Source organism: Peromyscus maniculatus, chromosome 1 (assembly GCF_049852395.1).
Source record: "Peromyscus maniculatus bairdii isolate BWxNUB_F1_BW_parent chromosome 1, HU_Pman_BW_mat_3.1, whole genome shotgun sequence".
NCBI classification, from domain to species: domain Eukaryota; kingdom Metazoa; phylum Chordata; class Mammalia; order Rodentia; family Cricetidae; genus Peromyscus; species Peromyscus maniculatus.
The window spans coordinates 183,105,959-183,131,260 of record NC_134852.1 but is presented as its reverse complement, the minus strand read 5'-3'; the positions used below and the strand labels follow the sequence as shown (position 1 = coordinate 183,131,260).

General features: G+C 39.8%; 1 protein-coding gene across 4 annotated transcripts in view; it reads left to right on the top strand.

The window, feature by feature from the left end:
* Positions 1–25,302, top strand: part of Prkg1 (protein kinase cGMP-dependent 1) — a 1,181,731-nt gene that overhangs the window by 832,789 nt on the left and 323,640 nt on the right. For all 4 annotated transcript variants that reach the window (XM_042262603.2, XM_042262599.2, XM_042262606.2 and 1 more), the window contains one exon: positions 20,302–20,365. In XM_042262603.2, coding sequence (XP_042118537.1) covers positions 20,302–20,365 — 64 coding nt within the window. The remainder of the gene's footprint in view (positions 1–20,301; positions 20,366–25,302) is intronic.

The window sequence follows — 25,302 nt, the reverse complement described above, 5'->3', positions numbered from 1 at the left end:
ATGTAGTTACTACATTCCTGCCATATCACCAGAGCTGGAAGCAGGAAACTCTTTCCCCTCTTTCAGCCCTGTCACTGATGAATTTTGCTGTCTTAGTCACATATATTTCATTTCCATGATTTATTTTTCCCATTTGAACAGGAAATAATGCCAGTTGATTTCTATGTTCTGTCTCTTATGTGGAACCTAGATTTAAACACACACACACACACACACACACACACACACACACACACACACACACACCCCTACCTCGAGAACAGGTACTATTTAGCTATTGCACTGTTTAGGGGAGGATGGGGAACAGCAGCAGAAGGAAGTGGGAGGAAAGTGGGTGATATGATGACCAATGGGAGCAAGGCACAATGATATGCATGTATTAAAATGCCACAAAGAAAACCATTGTTTCATATGTTTCTAAATAAATATGTCAGATATTGAAAATAAAAATAGTACTTGATTTTCATGAAATGTTGGCTTTTAATTGTCACAGTTTTGATGTTACTATAGTAAATTACTTAGACTGAAGTAATAATGTTAATGAACAAGGAACAGTGGCCATATACCAGCTCCCAAATTAGTTGTTATTTTATAACTATTAAGAAAAGTGAAACCAAGGGAATTACCACTTGCCCATTTAGGTACTTAATGGAAGATTATGTTTTATTAATAAAAGACTTATTTATCTTATAATATTCTTTTTCTAAAATCAGACAGAGTTTCCTTCCCTGCCTGTTTTGCTTAAATCACAGTCTTGCAGTGTAACCCAGAATGTCTTTGAACTCTTGACCTTCCCACCTCATATTCTAAATGCTGGATTCTCAGGCATGCATTATCATACTCAGCACATTTTTTGTATGTGTGTGATATGTGTAGGCATGTACACCTGTGTGTGGGTGCACATGTCTATGCATCACTTGCAGTGTTTAGAGAAGAATGTTCGGTATCTTCCTCAGTGGCTCTGCATTTTGTTCCCTTGAGACAGCATCTCTTGCTGAACCTGGATCTCCCTGTTCCTTGTTTTTCAGTGAGGCTGGTGACCAGCTAGACCCAGTAGTCCTCCCTGTATCTGCTCCGCTACCTCAAGAGCTAGGGTCTGCAGACCCATGCAGTCACACCTAGTTTTTATGTGGGTGATGGAGATCCAAAGTCAGGACACTGCACTTGCCTGGCAAGCACTTTACCCACTCAGCCATCTCTCCAGCTGAATGTGTTTTTAAATAAATTATCTGGGCACATAAGTTATGCAAATCTATAAGATACAGTTTTCTTTTCCTTTTTGTTTTGTTAGACATGGTCTCACTATGTAGACCTGGCTGGACTGGAACTGTCTGTGTACACCAGGCTGACCTCAAATTCACAGAGCTCCACTTACTCTTAAGTGCTGGAATTAGAGGTGTGCACCACCAAACCTGGCAAAATGACAGCTTTTTATTCCTTGTTCTAACTCCAAGCCAGATATTATGGTGGAACTTTATAATTGGATGCCTCCTCACTTTGTTGGGTTTCATTTGAGTTTTCCTTGTAAAATTCTGTAGCCATTTATATCAGATCACTCATGGTTCCCACATTTAATATGCATCCTACACTTCCATTCCCCATTCTGCAGGATTCACCATCTCATTTAAAGCCAGATTTTGTGTTATCTTTCCTCCTCCTTACCTGAGATGTTTTCTGTCACTTATTTCTCCCCTCAAACTGAAGCTAGTCATGGAGACGCCCCACAAAGTGTATGATTATGTCTTTCTCAAGACTCAATTATGCTTTACATTCTTAATCACTTATATCTTTCTATGACATCTGCAGACTAGAGAAAATAAAATACATAATTTTTCTGTTTTCAATTCTCAAAATGCAGCACGGGATCATAAAAGCTGCACCTCTGCACGTATATCAAGTTGTCTGAGTGGGATTTCTTTGTATGTATTTATAACCAAAGTCATTAACAGGAGTAATGACCAAAAAATTCATTCATTAAAACCATATTTGCATGTATTGTACATCTGTTGGGATCTCAATAGCAAGCTCCAGTCTTCACAACACCAACCCCAGCATTTAATCTGAACCATTTTAGATTGGTTCTGAAATGGCGCACGCCTTTAATCTCAGTACTCAGGAGGCAGAGGCCGGTAGATCTCTGTGAGTTTGAGGTCATCTTGGTCTACAAAGTGAGTCCTAGGACAGCCTGGGCTACACAGAGAAACCTTGTCTCAAAACAAACAAACAAACAAACAAACAAACAAACAAACAAATTGGTCCAATTTATGCCTTAAAATTAAAAAAAAATTTTAAGTCAAATAGTTATTAAAACCTAATAAATTTCTAGTCCTCTTCATGGAGTGTGGCTTGTTTTAGATCAGCTTGCTAATGTGAAAGCAATTCAGTCATTATAGATAGAAGCTGAGGGTCAAGTTTCGATCAAAAGTTAGGCAAGTGTACTGTGCTTTCTATGAGAAAGACAACACCAGATATTCAACAGTTCGACATACCATGCTTATTCACCTACAAATGCTCTATTTCACTACACCTTATATTAATTTGGAATATCAGTTGTCCAATGGTTTAAATGAATTAAGGTCTATAGTTAGCAGCATGTTTAGATGATAGTAAGTGCTGAACAGATGTTAATGGTGGTTATTATTATTAAAGTCATTATGAAATATATGCTATACATGTACTCAATAGGTAGAATTATTTTTATGACTCTTGAAATTACTGTTTTACTAAACCACTCACTTTTTATTTTATTCAGTAAGAGTTAATAGGATGTAGACCTTATGCTTACCATTAATTTGCCAAAAGAAATAATTCTGATCTGCTAAGATTCTCCCATTTTTTTAATCGACTACAGTAGGCATATACATATTTGTTTCTTTTTGTACAAAGTAGTATAATCATTGGAAATTCATTTATTATGTTTCCTTCAGATAATGCATGGCTTAAGTACAGTATACACAAAGTCATTTACAACATGAATGACAATATTTATTAATAGTAAGCAGTCACAGTGTGCGTGTTCTGAACAGGGTTTTATGTTAAGAGATTTATAGCTACATCATTTAATACCATTTAATCTCAATATTTCTATTAACTAAACATACTTGTTAATTTAGACAAACATCTTTAAAGGTAGGGATTTGATGATTTAATTGACTCCTTTAAATATTAATAGCAAAACAATTTTTAAAAAGGTTCTTTAAAGTAACTATATAGCATTTTGAGTATGGATACTTATTTCCTGCATTCTTGTTCTTTAAAAAATTTAAATTCATAAAAGAAAATTCATTGATAAAGAACGCATTTGAGATAATCAGACAAAATAAAGCAAAGCACAATTTTCTTTATTCCATAAAAAGATTTGTTAACATATATATATACATATATATATATATATATGGAGATATAACAAACATATATATGTGGAGATATAACAAATATATATGTATATATACATATATATATATGGAGAAGCTTCATAGCTACAAGAATCAAAATGATATTTGAGGAGAAACATTCATATTACAAACCAATAGGGGCTAGCAGCATGGGTCAATAGGTAAAAGCACTTTCAGACAATGCCTGTTCGCTTGAGTTCAGTCCCTAGGACTCACATGCTGGAAGGAGAAAAACCGCTCCTGCAAGTTGTCTTCTGACCTCCACATATACGTCCATAGCCATTCCTTTCACACACACACACACACACACACACACACGCACACGCACGCGCACGCACACGCACACGCACACGCACACGCACACATGCACGCACACACACGCACACGCACACATGCACGCACACGTACACACACATGCACACACACGTACACACATGCACACACACACACACACTAACAAAAGTAAAACACAATTTAAAAAATTAGTTCGGGGAGCTGGGGCTATAGCTCAATACTAGAGTACTTTCCTAGTGTGCATAAATGTCCCCATAGAATGACTGTTCAATATGTTATACCTTGATTATTTACTTCTACACAAGCCCAGGGGTTGTTTGTTAAGTTATCTGGATCTCCATAGCCAAGCAAGCATACAAAAGACAGTTTTAACATCATTGAACATCTTTTTGCTTAGGCATCGCACCTGTAATCCCTGCACTAAGGAAGCTGGAGAAGGGAGACTGGCTTTGATGCTACACTTGGCTTCCCTCCGAATGCCTAGTCTAATGTATAGATGTTCACTGAGCTGTATAGACTCTGAATCTGCTTAATTTTGATGTGTGATGTTTTTATTTGCAAGTTTTTTTTAATAATATGCCTACAAAAATGAGTAACAGCAGTAAAAATCTTTGACTATATTTTCTGAGTTCAACTTTTCATCCCTCATAATTTTATTAAAACCTTTATCTTAAATATTCTTGGGCAGATTTTAAAATGTAAATTTCAATTTGAATTTAAAAATCTATTTTCGGCCGGGCGGTAGTGGCGCACGCCTTTAATCCCAGCACTCAGGAGGCAGAGGCAGGCGGATCTCTGTGAGTTCGAGGCCAGCCTGGGCTACCAAGTGAGCTCCAGGAAAGGCGCAAAGCTACGCAGAGAAACCCTGTCTCAAAAAACCAAAAAAAAAAAAAAAAAAAAAAAAAAAAGAAGGAGAATTTCAGCCGGGCGTTGGTGGCGCACGCCTTTAATCCCAGCACTCGGGAGGCGGAGGCAGGCGGATCTCTGTGAGTTCGAGGCCAGCCTGGGCTACCAAGTGAGCTCCAGGAAAGGCGCAAAGCTACACAGAGAAACCCTGTCTCGAAAAACAAAAACAAAAACAAAAACAAAACAAAACAAAAAAAATCTATTTTCTTCATGCAACAAATGATGAATACTTGCCATCTGCTAGGCACTAAGATAAAGGGGTTGGATTCTCTACCTGACTTCAAGATAATAATAGATGGGGGCAAATGTATGTCCTTAAAGAACCAAAGACCAAATATTTCACATGTGTGTGCCGGGTTGTCTCTGTTGATCTGCCTGGCTCTGCCAACCTATCATGGAAATGGCCATAGATAATTCACAGTGGGCATAAGTGTAATCCACTACAGTCTGACTTATAAAAATCAGCATTGGGACGGTGACAGTAGTTTCCCACTCTGGGATGTAGCAATACATTTTAGGCAGTCACAATGCAGTAATTGTTATGGCAGAATCACACACAGGGCACATTAGGGGCACTAATATAAGGATCTAAATGTTCTCTTTGAGGGCATTTTGTCTGACCTTCATCTTAAAAATCTGGAGAAACCTACAAAATATCATGCAGAAATGTATTCTATTTTAAGGATAAAGCCTACTCTCTGTCTGTTACCTTAAAAAAAATTCTCAGGATTTCCAAACCAGGTAGCCTGGAATTTTAGTTTCTTAATGAATTAATCAATTTTTCTTAGTAAATGAGTTACATAACTCATTGTATTTGAAAAATAGTCTTTTCAGTCAGGAGTTAGCTTTTTGGAGTGTGATTTCCTTCCCAACGAAAGCATTTAGATGAATAATAAAGTACAAATTCTATGTCAGAAATTCCTCATTTAATTATAGATTCTGTCTCATCTGCTGGTATACTAAAAAACAAATAGTGCTTTGCATAGTGTTTTTTTTTTTTGATAAAACCACCATAAATTACGAATCAGGAGATCCAGAGCCCATGTACAGGTGGCTCCATCCAAAATTACAATAAATATGTGCTCCTTAGCATGGGAAATTCTGGACAAGGGTGCAGCTCCTGGGAGGTAAAAATCAGACTCAGCGTCCAGAGATCGGTGGAAGCATAAACATGCTTTGGGGCTTGGGGAGACAATGCACGTACAGTGTAAGAAATGTAGACTGCAGACAACATCTTTTCCTGAAACTGTTTCCTTGCCATAAGAATTGAGGATTCTCCTGGCATTTCACAGGCCAGAATGAGAAATAATAATAATAAAAAAATTCCTTCAGTATATATACAGCCCTGCACAGTAAAGATGCAGACTGTACCCAGCGCCAATCCGTGAGGCAGAGCAAAGTTCAGCCTGGGGTGGGAGGGGGGTAGGAGCCACCTCTTAGGTTTTCAAAGAGTAGGTAGAAAACTGTTACAGAACCTTCCGGACTGATGTCCACCAGTGTACCTGTTAAGCATTTTAAAAGTCATGTGCTCCTTTTCTGTAGTAGCAATCAGATATAATTTGTTTAAATGCCATAAAAGCCCCTGCTATTTTACTCTTGATGTGGGCATAGGAAACTGTGTAATTTTGATAGCAAAGATCTGGGACAGAGTGACTTTTCTGGATAAGTCACAGGATTGGCTGCTATTAAGCACTTCTTAGTTGGTTTACTAAAGTGTGTGCTAAGAGCCTGTCAACTATGACAGCCACACTGGAGCATCCTGAGCTTTGCTTGGGAAAGTACACTACCAGAGGGTTTTTAAATGGCAGTTGATTGGCTTGATCTGTTTGGGAGGCATCTAGGCAGTGGTACCAGGTCCTGGGCTCATTGCATGAGTTAGCTGTTTGAAACCTGGGACCTATGCAGGGACGCTTGGCTCAATCTGGGAGGAGGGGACTGGACCTGCCTGGACTGAGTCTATCAGGTCGATCTCAGTCCTCTGGGGAGGCCTTGCTCTGGAGGAGGTGGGAATGGGGGGTAGGCTGGGGGGAAGGGGAGGGGGCCAGGAAGGGGAAGAACAAAGGAATCTGTGGCTGTTATGTAGAACTGAATAGTATTGTAAAATAAAATAAAATAATAAAAAAAAAATGGTGGTGATACCAGCCTGACATAAGACTATTCTGTCAGATCAGGTTTGGTGTTGCACAGATTTCTAGCACTCAGGAGGCTGAAGAAGACCTGCCATGAGCTCAGGATCAGGCAGGGCTACAGAGTTAGTGGCAGGCTGTCATGGCTACATAGCAAGACCCCATAGCAAGTAAGTAAGTAAGTAAGCAAGTAAGTAAGTAAGTAAATAAATAAATAAATAAATAAATAAATAAATAAATAAATTGTGGTTCAGTTCATCAGTGGCAATACTTTTCTGTTCTGAATTCTTACTGACTAAAACTGCCTCAATGAAATATACCTGTGACTCCAGATCGGTAGCAGGCACAAGATCACATAGAACAGAATGACAGAATATGAGGTATGCATTTGGAAATGAAGAGATGCTTCTGCCTGTAGGCTGATTGGCCCAGTCCCCTGATAGAAGGAGGTGTGTTACAAGCACAGCCCATGAGACAGAATCTCATTGCCCTGTGAGAAGTCACCCATGTAGGTGCTCTGGTGCGGTGTGTAAACTGAGCAACCTTTTGTGTGACCCTGGGTCAGACCATTATTCCTTTATCACATTTGGCTTCATTGCACATTGCTTTAATTTGCATGTTTTAAGTACCTGTGATATGACACACTCTATGTTAAGTGTAGTGTTATACAAGCTAAATTATATGTCCCTGTAATTGAGTGCTTACCCTATGGCATTCCCTTTACTAAGTGCTTTATATTTATTAATAATGACAGCAGCTCCATAAGCCAGGTTTTGTTGTTTTCATTTTTCAACTAAGAAAGCTCCTTGGCTTTAATAACTTGCCTGTAGCTGTAGGAAATGGGGGTTCTGGGATTCAGAATAAGTTTGTGTCTGATCCTAAGGTTTCTGTAATTAGTCATTAGACAGTAATGAGTTCTGTTAATGAATTTGTATATTATTGGAAGGACACAAATATGCTAATAGGCCTGATCCACGTGTATGCTATCTAGTCAGATGCCTCCTTTGTTTCTGAATCTTGAACAAGTTTGCGTAACTTGTGGGAATTCAAAAAATTCTGAGACATGACACAGGCCAAATATCTTTGCAGCACCTTAAAAAATAAGCAGGAACAACTTTGTGATTTTAGCAATTCTTTCAAATTACCACTTATCAAATGAAGACCATTGACTGATTAGACATACTTACTATGTATTAAAGTCATCCAGATAGATGTTAAAAATCAGACATTCAAAGCCAGGTGTGGTAATACACGCCTATAATCCCAGCACTTGAGATGTGGAGGCAGGAGGATAAAGAGTTCAAGATCATCCTTGGTTAATTATTGAGTTTGAGGCCAGCCTGTGCTACATGAGACCCATCTCCTGAATTGAGCAACATAAATAAATCCTGAAATTGATTTCATATGGAATGAAATATTTAAGATATAAAAGCTTATCCAGGTGTGCTGGTATATACCTATCACCTCAACACACAGTAGGCAGAGGCAGGGGGATCTTAAGTTCAAGACCAGGTGCTTGTAACACACCTACATACAGAAACTGTCTCAACAAACATAAACAGCAACAGCAAACAGATATCAGGTACAGGGGCTGGGGATATTGCTCAGTTAGGAAGGAACATTGGTATATAAGCATCGGCACTCACAGTACCCACTTAAAAATCCAGATGCTGCTGTCCACTTCTATAATCTCTGTGCTGGGAAGGCAGAAACTGGAGGATCCCTAGGAATTACAGGTCACCTAGTCTAGCTGAATTGGTTAGCTCCAGGTTCAGTTAGAGACCCTGTATCAAAAAAATAAGGACAAAGATACCCAACTTTAACTTCTGGTCTACACACACACACACACACACACACACACACACACACACACACACACACACTTATGTGAACCTCCCACATTCACACACACATATATTACACACCTACACAAAGAAAAATTTGGATACAAATAAAATAAAAAGCCTCAAATACTGTATGTTATTCTACTTGTAACTACTTGTATGAGAAAACTACATCATCAAATTCCAGAAACAGAGAACAAGATAGTAGTTGCTAGAGGCTGGAAGAAGGGAAGAATGGGGCTATTGTTTAACCACTGTCACTGAACTATATAATTGGAAATATTGAAGATAATCAGCTTTCATTATATATATATATATACATATATATATATATACATATATACATATATAATCATAGTTTTGAAAAATGCATTAACTTTTTGAAACCTACCCCGTGAGTGTTTGAATCAGACCCTCTAATGACAAAGCTTTGGAAAAATGAACTGAGGACCTTATATAAGAATCTGCAGAGGGCTGAGGAGACAGCTCAATGGCTGAGGCACATGCCATGCACGCATGAGGACCTGAGTTCGATACCCTAGAATCCACATGAAGCTGGCATGGTAGCTTAATCCCATAGCTCGCACACTGAGATGATGGGCAGAGGAAGGAGAATCCCCAGAAGCTAGTCTGGTGATGGCAATGACTAACTACAAAAAGAAACCTTGTCACAAACAAGGTGGAAGGTCAACACTAGGACTAAGGTTGTCCTCTTTCCTCTACAGGCAAAAGACACAAGAAAAATCTGCAGAATGGGGCACCAGGGAGATGGCTCAGCCATAAAGTTCTTGGTATACATGAATGCAGACCTGAATTGCCTTCCCAGTACCCATGTAAACAAGCCAGTTGTTGCTTCTGTAATCCCAGCACTGGGGAGCTGAAGAGAGATAGATTCATGGGACTCACTGGCAAACTTGTCTAACCTAATCTGTAAGCACAAGGTTCAGGGAGAGGCTCTGTCTCAAAAATAAGATGGGTACACAACTGACATGCTCTCTCCTGGGAAAGATTATTTGCACACCCCCACACCCACCCTACTTCCAATCCCCAGTATTCCTTAGTTGCCTGTAGCTCTTTGTGCAGGGCTGAGGCCTCGTAGGCTCTCCCCTCTCTACTTCAGTATGTCAATTGTTGTTGTCCTTGTTCAAGCTCATGCTTAGGCAGTCATGCTGGTGAGATTTTATGGGTGTAGCTTCTGACATTACTAGCAGAGACAATATCACAGCAAACTCCCTGATCCCCTGGCTCTTACAATCTTCCTACCTCTCTTCTGCAATGTTCCCTGAGCCATCGGAATAGGAGGGTTTTTGTTTGTTTGTTTGTTTGTTTGTTTGTTTGTTTTTAATGTATCTGTTATTAGGACTGTGTTCAACAACTGTGCATTTTGATTGGATGTGGTTTTCTGTAATGTTCTCTGTCTGTTGCAAATAGAACTTTCCTTAATGAGGGGTGATGACTGCACTTATCCATGGGTATAAGGACAAATATTTAGAATGTAATTTAGGAACTCTGCAAAATTATAATCTCAAAATATTTAAAGAAATAGCTTTTAAAAATTAGATCAGGGGTTGGGGATTTAGCTCAGTGGTAGAGCGCTTGCCTAGCAAGCGCAAAGCCCTGGGTTAGGTCCTCAGTTCTGGAAAAAAAAATTAGATCAAAAGTACCCAACATTAACCCCTGGCCTCCACATTCATGTGCACACAAACAGATGCACACATGTACACACACAGGATCATAAACATATACACAGAAGGCTGTAGAATTTAATTACATTCAAATCAAGTCTGAGGGCTTCTAGTTACATGTATCAGAATTTTAGAAGGTGGTTTTATGAGATTAGTTGTTGGATTGTCATTGTTTTTATACAAGTAAGTTGGTAGTTATGTAAGTGCTTTTAATGTTAAAACAATACATTTATATTCTTTTAGATTATTTCATAACAGCTGTTTTGAGATTGCTTGATCCAGACTTATTTCTGCATTAGAGATTAAAACCACTGAATTTTGGTGAGCTAAAATGACTTGCCTCTTCATTGCACACATATGACCAATTGTTAGTAACAGAAAGGAAGATGCCCAACTAAAGGGGGTGTTTTAAGGAAGTGTTGTGGGAATATGATTTCTATTTCTTTTTAGTCCTTTAAAATTTCATGAACTCTCATAGCATGATTATGATCTCTTCTGGGTATTTTCCTCCCTACGGTGAGAAAGCAATACAATGCGCCTTAGCTAGTTCTTTCTCAACCATGAATCTGGACCCCAAATCTTCCTGAATCACCCTTGAGCTCACTTTCTGGGTCAGCTTGAGCTTTCCCCCAGCTTCTTGCCTATCAGTTGCTTACTCTGTGTACTGGCTAAAACACAACCACAGTGTGTTTGGAGGGTGCTCCATGTGGGGACGGAAGTTGGTTGTGATGGGAGCCAGAGGGCCGTATGTTGGAGATGGGGCTGGAGAACAGCCTATTGAAATATATTATTATTAATTCCTTATATTCTTCCTTGTTTTTCTAAACAGGCTAATGGATTCTTTCCATTCCTTGGTCTCAGATTTCCTTATTACCAGAAACTTCAGGTAGAAAAGACTCCTCTTAAGCATTTGAAAAGCCTAACTTCACGTGAAAAAGGGTGTTTGTGGTCTAACAAAGTTGTTTGTTTTTTGTCAGTGTGACACCACTCAGAGTCACCTGGAAAGACAGACCCTCAGCTGAAGGTTGCCCCCACTCTGTTTGTCTCTAGGTGTATCTGGGAAGTATTTTCTTGATTAATGATCGATGTGGGAGGGCTCTGCCTCCTATGGGCAGTACGGACCCTGGGCACGTGGTCCTGAATTGTTTACGAAAGCAAGCTGAGCAAGCCAGTGAGCAGCACTCCTTTCCTGGTCTCTGTTTCAGTTCTTTAATTCTATAGGAAGATACTGGCATCTAAATAATACTTGTCTATACCGGCAGCATCAGATTGGATTCATAATTAATTTCTCATGACAGAATCAAAAGTCTCCAATTATCCAATTGCTATCCTAAGATAATAATATATTATAATTAGTTATAATAATACTTAATTTATAATATGCTATTGATATGTAACATAGTAATGTAATATGTATCATATAATTGATATATTAATTATATTATTTTAATATAATCATTGATATATGAATATAATTCTGTATGTTTTGTTCTAAATTAAAGGCATTACTAAGCTCTTTTCAAACTTTTCTGGAGATATTTTGCTTTATAAACATGTGGTTTAATCTAATATTGTTTGATAGGCATGTACGTACATTTGATAGGCAGGTAGGTACATTATTATTTTTTAGACAGGATCTCATATAGCCCAGGCTGGCCTTGGATTACTTATTGATCATCCTGCCTCTGCCTCTCCAGGGCTTTGATTACAGGCACGTTCTACAATGCCCAGTGCCTTACATTTGCAAAGGATGCTTGCTAGTGGTGCAAAGTTGCAATTCCAGCTCTTGCTAAAGCAAAAGGATTCTAAATTCAAGACTAGCTTAACTTAGAGGGAGAGCAAGAGTGGTAGAGATTCTTCTACTCTGGTTCTATCCCCAATAGTACAAAATAACAACAACAATAATAAACAAAAAACATGCAACTTTTGTTAAACTACAACTATTTAGTACTAAGTCGGTTTAAAACTTGCTTATAAGATATTATTGATAAAAGTAAATCTTAACTTTCTCCTAATGGTTCCCCCTTTCAACCTCAAGGAGCCACCTTGCTTCCATTCCTGTCTCACAACCCACATCCAGTCTAATTATGTGATTTCTACTTTCAAAACGTAGCACAGAGGCCGATGATGTCTCAAACTACCCTGCCCCAACCTCCATCACCTGCCATGCCTCAAATTGGCTATTTGGTCTCCCAATTTCTACCTAAGTCCTTTGGAGTATATTCTCTGTAGAGCTCTTTGGAGCATTCTTCAGTATGTAAGTAAAGTAATGTTACTTTGGGTCAAAGTGCTGCAGTGACCCCAGATTTTACTCATGTTAAATCAGTGGTTCACAGGAACCTTTGTGGCATTACCACCTATACTTCTTTATCTATGGCTATTCCACCTTTCCTGCACAGTGAAATTCAGGCACTCTGACCTCTTTGTTGGAATCTACCAGGCTCTTATAAACACACACACACACACACACACATGCACACGCACATGCACACACACACACATGCATGCAAATGCACACACAGACACAGGAATATGCAAGGATGCATACTACTAGCCATTAAAATGTTGATAACATCCTATGGCAGATAGTTTTCATTGTTTGAAATGAAAGGGAATAAGAGTCAAGAAGGCAAATAACAACTTAAATTCATTATGAAAATAGTTTTAGGGTTGGGGATTTAGCTCAGTGTTAGAGCACTTGCCTAGCAAGCGCAAGGCCCTGGGTTTGATCCTCACCTCCTAAAAAAAAAAAAAGAAAGAAAGAAAAGAAAATAGTTTTAGCTTTGAAGACCACCATGAAAAAGTCAGAAGGAATGCTTGGACCGTGCCTTAGGAACTACTTCTCTATATATAATTGTTGTTCAATATCGTGTAATTAGTATTCTATATCTGTTCCTTTATGGCTGTAATGTAATTATTTGTACTTAGCCTCTTCATTATTAACTTATATACAGTTGATTGTCACAAATAAAATCCTAAAGACTAATTAGGTTTATTGGATGTCTATTATTGTAGCTTTTCCAGACTCTTCAGAAATCCAGTGTCATAAAGTAAACAGTAGATTGGCATACAATAGGAGACTAAAGAGATAGAATAGCCAAAAGCAGTGTCCTGACATTAACCAGCTCTTCTCTGAAAAGAACATTAAAAAATCATTTTAAGATTTATTTTATTTTATTTATGTGTATATACATGCGTCTCTGTGAGGGTCTGTGTAAGAATGAATGCAGTGCCCTCAGAGGCCAGAAGGGGGCATTGGCTCCCCTGGAGCTGAAGTTATAAGTGGTTGTGAACCACCTGATGTGGGTGCTGGGAACCAAATTCTGGTCCTCTACAAGAACGATATGTGTTCTTAACCTCTGAGCCATCTCTCCTGCTCCTGAAAAAAAAAAAAACTAATTAATAGAGTCTGGAGAGATGGCTCAGTGGTTAAGATCACTGGCTGTTCTTCCAGAGGATCCAAGTTCAATTCCCAGCACCCACGTGGCAGCTCACAACCACTTGTAATTCCAGTTCCAGGGGATCTGATGCCAGCTTCTAGCCTTCAAAGGTACTGCATGTGCTTGGTGCACAGCATGCATCCAGGCAAAATGCCCATATACATAAGATAAAAATAAATCTTAAAATCCAAATTAAAAAGATATTCTTAGACAATATATGTTTGTGATATTATTGAGTTAATTTTATTCTGAATAGTAATGATATTAAGGTTATTTAGGAAGCCTTCCACCCCTGTTTATTGTCTTTTGATTTGTTTGAGACAGTGTCTTGCTATAAAACTTAGACTGAAAATTTCTATATAGCCCAGGCTGGCTTCAAACTCAGGATCCGCCTGCCTTCATTTTATGAGATATCTGCTGAAGCATTAGTGAAGAGACTTTTGAAAGATAAAACACAGCCTTAAGTATTTATACAGCTATATTTATCTGTAGCTTACTATGCATATATGTAGAGAAATAAAAAGTAATAGTATAAGAATGGTATATGTTAACAAATGATTCTAGTATTGATAACATCAGCAGTTCCTAAACTATTCTTTCTTTTTTTACAATTAGCTTGATATTTTCCATAATAAAAAGTTGGAAGATAATTGAAGTCAATCAAATGGTATTAAAATGAGTAATGTTTTTAAATCATTACCTAAAGGAATAGTGAGCTAGGATGTTTTGTTATTTTTTTGGTTTTTGGAGACAAGGTCTCACTGGAGGTCTGGATGGCCTGGCACTTACATTATAGAACAGGCTAGTTCAAACTTATGGTGATCCTCTTGCCTTAGCCTCTGGTTGTTAGGTGACTGTGTGTCACCACACCCAGAATAAGCTGGCAAAGAATTATTCTGAAAAGCATTTTCTGGTACCCTCCCTGTAGATGACATATTTCGATGAGCTATAGATGAGCTTCACATTCATCTAAATGGGTACTTTTATGTTTTTATTTCTCCTGATGTTGCATGATGTGACCTTAGACAACCTCTCAAGGTTGGTCACAGTTATCTGGAGAATAGAAGACTATAATGAGCCAATGATAAGGCTGTTGTAAAAATGAAATTTATGTTATCTATAAAACCCTTACCCTAGTGCCTGGCAAATAAAAAGCATTCAAATCTCATCTTCTATCATCTGTCATTACAGATTCCAAGCCTCCACTTCATTCAATAAGAAAAACAAATAGAAAAGCGCCACACTCAATCACCTCTATTACATTGCATTGAAATGCGGTCTCTTACTCCAAGCCTAGTGCAAGTCCTTAGGAACCATTGGAACACATCTGTAAGAATTACTTGCAATTAACATGCAAATTGTTATAATACATTATTTTAACCATAAAATATTCTTCTCTAGTGGTTAGCATTCTGTCTGGAAGTTTGTTTAATAATGGTTTGCCGTCAGTGTTTCAAACCAGAAAGCCCTGTCTTGAATTACCATTTACCAAAATTATTGGAATCTCAGTTGATGTCTTTTAATGCATTTGAGAAAATGCAATTCATCTATTTTCTGGGTAGAATTTTAAACTGACTATCCTTAGTTGTTTTGTTTTTGGAGGTCACGCTGCTGGCAGACAGATAATTCTTAGAAAGCAGATTAGTTACATGATAGAACTTATGTAGTGTTTAAGGAACAATAGATCTTTGAGTTTTAAAGAACAGAGTGCTTTCAGACTAACTAATGAGCAGGAAATCACTTACTTTTTTTTTTCTGTTAAATGGCTTTTTTCATTTTAAGTCCAGAACTGAATCAGATGTTACTGGCCATTTCTTACATTTTTTGTGCTTGAGTATGGTGTGTGTGTATGTGTGTGTGTGTGTGTGTGTGTGTGTGTGTGTGTGTGTGTGTGTGCTCTTGAAGGGTAGAAAGAGGCTTCAGGCATCCTTTTCCATCACTCTCCACATCATCCCTTTGAAGCAGGGTCTCTAACTGAACCTGGAACTCATGCTTAGCCTACCTGTCAACCAGCAAGGGACAGCAGTTATTCTTTCTCTCACCCTTGCAGAGGTTCTGGGGTACAGATGTAGGTGTATGGGTACAGAGGTAGGTGCTGGGATACAGATGGGGTTGTTGGGATACAGATGTGTTGCTGGGGTACAGATGTAGGTGCTGGGATACAGATGTGGGTGCTAGGATACAGATGTGGGTGTTGGGGTACATTGCAGGTGCTGGGATACAGATGTGGGTGCTGGGGTACAGGTGTAGGTGCCGGGATACAGATGTAGGTGCTAGGATATAGATGTAGGTGCTGGGATACTGATGTAGGTGCTGGGGTACAGATGTGGGTGCTGGGATACAGGTGTGGGTGCTGGGGTACAGGTATAGGTGCTGGGGTACAGAGGTAGGTGCTGGGGTACAGATGTAGGTGCTGGGATACAGGTGTGGGTGCTGGAGTACAGGTATAGATCCTGGGGTACAGGTGTAGGTGCTGGGATACAGGTGTGGGTGCTGGGGTACAGATGTAGGTGCTGGGATACAGATGTAGGTTCTGGGGTACAGATGTGGGTGCTGGGGTACAGATGTAGGTGCTGGGATCTGAGCTCTGGACCTCAGGCATACACAGCAGGTGTTTATACTGCCGAACTGTCTACTCCCACTGTTATTCATCTCTTAATGTTTTGTCTTATAAAGGATTCTTCATTTGTATTAAATGCTGCACAGTTGTTTTGTGCTGGGAATAGAACCAGGGCCTTGTGCTTGTTAGATAAGTGCTTTACCACTGAGCTAAACCTACACCCCCAGCCCAGTGTTGTGAAATATAAAATTATAAAACATAATAAATTAAAAATGCCCTCCTAACTCCAAACATTTTTTTTATTTCATTTAATGTTCTGCACAGTTAAAAGAATATTTTTTTTCTCATGGATAATAGCTCTCATAAAAATGTAGCATGCTTTACATAGAGCATATATTTAAATAGAAGTTGTCATATAGAAGTAACAGGAGTTTTTAAGACAGCATCTGATCATAAAACTCAGTTGTAGTGTGTATTTTCCAGAAATACTCAATGTGGTAGAAACACTAATTAATCTAACATCTCAGAAGTTGAAATAGAGTTCATCAAAAGAACAAGGAAGGGGTGTGTGTTCCAACCTGCAGAACTCACCGAACCAGCTTTCTCTATCCGAGCTCTGGTTCTCAACCTTCCAAATATGTGACTCTTTAACATAGTTTCCATGTCGTGGTGACTCCCAACCATAAAATTATTTTGTTGTTGCATCATAATCATGCCGGTTAGAACATCTCAGAATTGTTCCCTTATGCAGCAGTCGCAGTCAGTGCCTCCATCACTTCACTCAACGAGTACTGCTGAGCTTACGAATTACGAATCACACTCACACCATATACAGTTCTTGTGTGTAATGTGTTTACATTCTAGCAGTAAACACATGCTATCCAGAAGAAATGTTGTCTAATTACAGTCATAGTAAGGGCACAAAGGGGATGGGTGTCTCTCAGAAGCAAAAATGTCTGTCTAGTATGTCCCAGGTTAGACCCACCAAGACTTTTCACTAAAGAAAACCAAAAAGAATCATGGAGGAGATCTTGATTTACTGGAGGAGGGGCAGAGGACAACAGTTGTTGAATGAATACTTTCAGATCCCAATGAATCATCTATTAAAATATCTTAAAGGGTGGGTAGGAGCTAGAACGGAGGAAACGGTGTACATAGGAGAACCTGGGAAAAGGAGGTGGAACTGGTGGAATCTGGTGAGAGGAGACTGAAGAGGGGGAGAGTGACTGCATACCACAGCTCAGGCCCTCAAAGTCACAGAAGTAAACAGAAGTGTGGATTGACCTAACGTGTCCGAACACTAAGCTTTATTTGCAACATACTGTGGCTAGTTTTATGTCAACTTGACCCAGGCTTGAAACATCAGAGAAGAGGGAGCCTTGACTGAGAAAATGCCTCCAGGAAGAAGATCTAGGTCACAAACCTGTAGGGTATTTTCTTAATTAGTTATTCATGGGGGAGGGCCCAACCCATTGTGGGTGGTGCTGTGCCTGGGCTGCAGATCCTGGGTTCTATATGAAAGCGGGCTGAGCAAGCTCTTAGGAACAAGTCAGTAAGCAGCATCCCTCCATGGCCTCTGCATCAGCTCCTGCCTCCAGATTCCTGCACTGACTTGTTTCAGTGATGGACTAAGATATGAAGCACAAGTCAAATAAACCCTTTCCTCCCCAGCTTGCTTTCAGTCATCATGTTTATCACAGCAATAAAAACCCTGACTAAGACAGAAATTGGAACAGATAATGGGCATAGTCATGACAGACTTGACCATGTTGTTTTTGAGAGGAATGTAGAAGGTCTTTAGCACTTTGCGCTAGGAAAGTCATTGAGTATTGAGACTTAGTGGGATGTTGTGTAGGAGCAAAGAAGATAGAAATGTTGAGAGCAGTGCCGTAGAGGTCTGGCTTTTGGAGTTTTAGTGGGAAGCAAAGATGCTAGCAGGCCATTTGTGAGAAGAGTCTGTGGTGTCTGCTCAGCTGGAACTGATGAATCAGCTGGGGTTAACAAGAAACCAGAACCTCTAAAGTAAAACCTTTGCTTTCCTAGACAATGAATGCTGGTCAGCTGGGGCTGAAGAATCAGCTGTGATTAAGAAGAGACCAGAGTCATTGGGGTGAAGTCTTCTGGGAAGTGTTTCCTCAGGGTTACTACACAGAAACTGTATTCCAGAGGCACCCAAGGTTGTACCTTGTGCTGGCAGCTAGGCTTGGTAGTGTAAGCATCACCCAGGTGGTACTGGTTTTGAAGGCATGAAGGGGTCATGAGGTCAGCTGAGGCTTGGTTCTGTGTGTCAGAGGTAGACTTCCTGGAGAGAGCCCAGGAGAGGCTATTGGTGAAAGTACAGCCCAGGTGCAGCAAGAGACTCCTGTAACACAAATCTTAAAGGGTCTTATTAATACAAAATCCCAGAGCCAGATATTGGGGTGAAGGCTGAAAGATCAGAGAAACATAACAACCTAGCCACATTCTTACCTCTATGAAAGCCTCAGCCCCAAGAGAGTGAGTTCCTGTTTCCTCAGGCCATAGACCCCTGTAACACAAATCTTAAAAGATCTTATTAATACAAAAACCGAGAGCCAGATATTGAGGTGAAAGCTGAAAGATCAGAGAAACATAACAACCTAGCCACATTCTTACCTCTATGAAAGCCTCAGCCCTAAGAGAGTGAGTTCCTGCTTCCTCAAGCGATATATGCCTTTTCTGCTCTGCCATCTTACTTTCTGGGATTAAAGGCATGGGTGCTTCCTAAGCAAAGGCATGAGATCTCAAGTGTTAGGATTAAAGGTGTGTGCCACCACTGCCTGGCTCTGTTTCCAGTGTGGCCTTGAACTCTCAGAGATCCAGACAGACCTCTGTCTCCTGAGTGATAGGATTAAGGGTGTGTGCCACCACTGTCTGGCCTCTGTGTCTAATCTAGTGGCTGTTCTGTTCTCTGATCCCGCATAAGATTTTGGGGGTACACAATACATTGGGGCTCACAATATAACACCACGGACTCCAGCATGTTAGAGATGCCAGTACCTTGGGATGACCCCTAACAACAGCATCTATAGTAGAGCAGAAAGAGATGCAGTCAGAAGACTAGCTGTGTGTGCTGCCGAGAGTGGAACCAGAGAAGTGAAGAGTCCAGAGACCATGATTAGATCCCAGACATTTAACAGAGTTCAGTGTTGTTTTGATTTGATTGTGACTGTACTTTGGTTCTTCCCTCTTGAAATAAGAAAATATTTAAATTATTTTTTATTTTATAGGAGCCCATGGTTGAGAGACTTTCAGTTTTAAAAGAGACTTCAGATTTTTTTAAAGAGACTGAACTTTTAAAGTGTATAAATTTATAAGACTGTGAGCGAGACTTTTTTAAGTTTGTAAAATGTTTTATATTGTGATGTTTATATTAATTTGTGATCTTGGGGATAAACAAGAAAGGAAAGGTTGTGGTTTAACAGTGATGTGTTTATGTCAAGTTGACAAGAGGTCAGTTGTCCTGGCTAGCTTTTTGTCAACTTGACACAAGTTAGAGTCATCCGAGGGAAGGGAGCCTCAATTGAAAAAAAAACGCCTTCAGAAATCTTGCTGTAGGCAAGCTTATAATGCATTTTCTTAATTAGTGATGGATGCAGGAGGGCCCAGCCCATTGTGGATGGTACTATTCCTGGGCTAGTGGTCCTAGGTTCTATAAGAAAACACGTTGTCCAAGCCATGGTGAGCAAGCCAGTAAGCGGCACCCCTTCATGGCCTCTGCATCAGCTCCTTTCTCCAGGTTCCTGCCCTGACTTCCTTCAATGATGGACTACATGTGGAAGTATAAATCAAGTAAACCCTTTCCTCCCCAACTTCCTTTTGGTTATAGTGTTCATCACAGCAACATAAACCCTGATTAGGACACATACCTTCTCCTTTCTAGACATCAAACACATTTCAATGACTTTAAGTTCTGCGATCATCATCTGCAGATTCTTAATCAAGAAATGCGTTTGCATTTTCCATGCAGACATATTTGTTATATCAAGCTGCCATGCAGGTGTTCACCATCACTCTCTGCTTTGTTTTCCAGCGTTCCCACATTCCAGAGCCTTCCTGACGAAATCCTCAGCAAGCTGGCCGATGTCCTCGAGGAGGTAATTGTTTTGATCCTTTGAACATCTTGAGATGGAACCCAGACTTGGGGCCAGACTGGGCTGCTTTCTTTCACAGCTCTGGGATGATATGAGCAAAACTGCTGAGAGACCTTGTCCATTTGTCCCAAGCTCTGGGATGAGCTGTAGATTTGACTTCAATTCAAAAGCAGCTTAATACACCCAGTATTCATACACAGTTAGACACAGGCGTGTCAGTTATGGGGGAGAAAACATTTCATTGTGGTAAATATGTTATTTTCATGTCTATAAATGACACGCTGACACTTTTCTCTTTTTTTTTTGAGTAATTGTAGTTGTCATCTTGATATTCACAAGTTTACAAAAAGAATTCATAGTTGAGTCCATATATTCTAAGCATGTGTGTATTTTGCATATATAATTTCATGCCTGAATGTGGAATGTCACAGGCTTTTCATTGAACCCATGGTGTTGAGGAAGATGAGAAACAGTGGGCACGAGGCTCCTCATACCACACAGAGACCCTGCTTAGAGAGGAAATGAGCTTCTTCTGATCCCACAGAAGCTTGGCACTGAATTGAAAGCACCCTGTTCCCTCACTGATTGTAGGGGCTCCAACTAGGTGCTCTTCCTGCACAGCTGAGTTCTTTCTACAGAAAGAAGTAGAAGCCCCCAAGTGTTTCTGGGTCTTTATTGACTGTGGAGAAAATAATTTCAGGAAGAACCATGTACAATAGCAAATACCTACAATCCCAACGGAGGCAGAGACTGGAAAAGCAGTAGTTCAAAGCCATTCTTGGCTACATAGTGAGTTCCAGGCTAGACTGTGGTACATAAGACCCTGTCTCTAAAAACCATAAAGAATAAAAGAGAAAGAAAGGAGGAGATGTGGCGGGGGTCCTCTTTCCTTCTTGGCCTGTCAGCCATCAGTCCAGAGAGAGTGACAGAAAGCTTTGTTCAGGGCACATGAGCATGAACAGAGGGAGGCCTCAGGGAGGCAGACTTCAGTGAATCAGCTCAATTTTATTCCAGAGTATAATGAATATACAGGATTGGGAGGCTTGGGGACAAACCCTAATTGACATTCAATGGCAGGCTTCTATCACAGGGCTTGGTATGTGGCAGTAGGGTCCTGTAGCAGAGCTCCTGGCAAGTCTTCTCAGCAGGAATCTGTGCCAAGGGTCAAGCTAAAGAAGAATAAGGCATCTGGTTTAGAGACAGCTTTTAGGTCAATCCTCCAGGCCCAGGGGCATTCTCCAGAGAAGGGCAGTAGAGAGAAGGAAGCTTTGCTGGAGATGGGGGAATTTCCAAATAACCAAGCTTAGAGAGAGCTGCCAGGCTATGGCAGACTGCGACCTCTAACCAGCCAGCAATGTATTCCAACAGAGAGGAAAGGAGAAAAAAGGAGGAGAATAGCATACATCCAAGGCAAGGCAAGGCAAGGGGGCATGTTTGGCCTTTGGGGGCTTTGGATTGCATTTTTCAAAGGATATAATCTATAGCTAAATATAAAAAGTTATGTAATAATGTTTTGATATGCTTATTTTTATCTGGATAATTTCTTTCATAAAAAAGATTATATGGTGGCTTATGAGTGTGTTATACAAGTTTAAGATGAGAAAGAAGAATTGATTAAATAAAAACATTAAGTCACAAGAGGTCAAAAGAATTCTTACTACAAACACAGGCAAAAAGAGGTGAAGACATAAGTTTAGACAATAAATATGCTCCTTAACCTTGTTTGTGAAATTTTCTCAGAAAAATACAGATTGATAGATGAGAAAAAAAGCAAGGTTAAACTCAAAGGCCGCCGGGCGTTGGTGGCGCACGCCTTTAATCCCAGCACTCGGGAGGCAGAGCCAGGCGGATCTCTGTGAGTTCGAGGCCAGCCTGGGCTACCAAGTGAGCTCCAGGAAAGGCGCAAAGCTACACAGAGAAACCCTGTCTTGAAAAAACCAAAAAAAAAAAAAAAAAAAAAAAAACAAAAAAAAAACAAAAACAAAAAAAAAAAAACTCAAAGGCCACATTTGTTTTGGACATGGCTTATCAGCTGCTTTAATATTCTGAAGCATTTCTGAAAAAAGAATAACCTATATGCAGACAATCTTCACCATACTTTTTGTTAGTTGCATTAAAACTCTTGACTTCCAGCTAGCAAAATATGTCATCCAGGGACATGATGAGCTCTTTACCTTTCTCATGTCTCTTTAATTCTTCCTTCCTTTCCCTCCTATCTCAGTTTTAGTGGCTGACATTGTTCTCTGAAGGTAGTGGGCATATATGTCTTGTTTCAAGTTGTAAAGATAAGAAATCTGTTATTTTGTTGAAGAAGCATAGTATTGGTGGGAATCCTGGAACAGCACCAGTGGAGACAAATCTGACCACTAAAGTAGGATATCATAGCTCAAGTAGGAAATATGGGGGAAGATGGTTTAAATCACTCTCTGGAAACAAGAATACATGCAAAATGCTGGGATGGTGCTCAGTTACAGACCACTTGCCAAACAGGATGAAAGTCCTGGGCACTCTCTGTCCTGCACAGATGAAAACCAAATTCCTGACTGGGTGTGGTATTGCCTATTCCAGCACTGAGAAGTATAAACAGGAAAATTATGAATTTGAAAACAGTCTAGGAATAGTAAACTCAAGGCTGTCCAAGGCTACATTGTCTGACTGCATATCAACAAATGAAAACTAAAGGATAAGAAGAATAAGGGTGAAGAGGAAGGAGAGAAGAAGAGAAGAAATGAATTCAAGAATTTGGAAGATTATTCAGCAGCCCAAGGGAAACCTGTGCTGTGGGATAATTCTGTTGTACACTGGTTTAATAAAACATTGATTGGCCGGTAGCCAGGCAAGAAGTATAGGTGGAGCGAGCAGACTAAAGGAATTCTGGGAAGAAGAACAGAGTCAGGAGTTGCCAGGCAGACTCAGAGGAAGCAAGATGTGAAGGCAGAACTGAAAAAAGATACCAAGCCACATGCCTAAATATAGATAAGAATTATGGGGTAAGAGTAAGAGCTCATCAGTAATAAGCCTGAGCAAATGGCCAAGCAGTTATAATTAATATTAAGCCTCTGTGTGATTGTTTTATAAAAGGCTGGAGGACTGTGGGTGAGAGATTTGTCCTGACCATGGGCCAGGCGGGACACAAAAAAACTTCCGACTACAAACTTGAGACACAAACAATATAGTTAAGGGAAACATTGCATCACAGGTTGTTTGTTTGGGTTTTTGGTTATTCAATTAATCTTCATTGATTATCCCCCATAAGCCTTGAAATATAACATTTAATAAAAGGCATGGTCAGTTCCTCATAGAGTTTACTTTGTAGGAAGGGAGATCCCTAATAATCAATCAGTTATTCAGGCTATTAGACTGAGATGGAAGCCATTGGATTGCTTTAATCTGATCAATAGAATTATTTGACTTACCCTTTTAACACGGTTCCTATAGCTGCCAGGTTGAGCAAAGAAGGGGAAGTATTGGGGATGGTGGTAGAAGAAATGACAGTAGGTTTACTGACTGTCATAGAGGAGATTGAGGAAAAAAATGGCAGATACTGATGGACTTTGAGAGAAAAACTCAGAAACTTTACTGTTGTAGTACATGGTGGAGGAAAACAAGGAAATTGAGGAAAGCACTGAGGCTAATGACATGAATATAGGGCAAGGGGAGTTAGTACTAATGGGAATGGAGAGGGGTACATTGGAGTGAAGAGACAAGGAGCTGAAGGAGGAAGGATGTGGGGAAATAGAACTCTTGGGGCCCTTGGTAGATAGATGGCTTGGAGAAATCTTTGGCAAGGAGTTGTTGGTTGTCTGAGAGTTATCCTGAGGGACCAAATGTGGGTAAAGACTAGGCAGCGTGTGGAAGCTGATAGTAGCTCAACATTACTATGATAACATGAATGAATTTGTGTGCTGAGGAAAAACCTCAAACAAATAAACAAAAATAAAGATGACCAAATGTCATTTATATATGTTAAAGTATAAGAATATAAAATACCTTGCCGGGCGGTGGTGGCGCACGCCTTTAATCCCAGCACTCGGGAGGCAGAGCCAGGCGGATCTCTATGAGTTCGAGGCCAGCCTGGGCTACCAAGTGAGTTCCAGGAAAGGCGCAAAGCTACACAGAGAAACCCTGTCTCGAAAAAAACCAAAAAAAAAAAAAAAAAAGAATATAAAATACCTGGCTTAGTAATGATAAGCAAAATGTTACTAATCAGATACATATGAGTTGTTTCCTGTATATAAGGAGTGGGGGGAGAGATCTATGCAGAAAAAAAGGAAAATGAATAAATAGGAGGGCATAGAGCAAAGCTCTGATTGATTTTTAAGAGTTCAACTCACAGAAACCGAGCAAATGGGGACCAGTGGAATCTTTGAAAATGTCAGAAGTATTTTGTGCCTTAAAATTGAGAAGTGGTTCAAGGAGGAGTTAATAGAACTAGCTTTTGAATTTCGTTTAAATAACAAGGATAGAAATAGAGAAGGTTAGATGGACAGGGAAAATGGAGCTGGTGGGAGCCCAGAAAATACTGTGGTGTGGGAAACAGGATGTCTCACAAGAGGGTAGGCTTTTCAGGGGAGGCATGGCATCTCTATACATATATAGGTGAGTGAGCTGATGCAGTGGCTGGAGCTATGTAAATCCTGACCAAATGTTTTGTTTACTAGGTGATATAGAAAACAAGAACATAAACAGAATGGTGGTGGGGTAGACATATGAATGGCTTAAGGAAATAGATGGTGAGAGAAAAGGGAAGTTTAGAAATATGATGAGATTACCAGGTACCATTAAGGTCCAACTTGATGCATGGAATTTCTTATCTAAATTAAACAGCATTAAAAAGATTAATTACTTAGAGATGAGGTTTTGCTTTATAGCCCAGGCTGATCTTGAACTCAATATCTTTCTGCCTCAGTCTCCAAAGTTCTGGGATTACAGGTATGCAC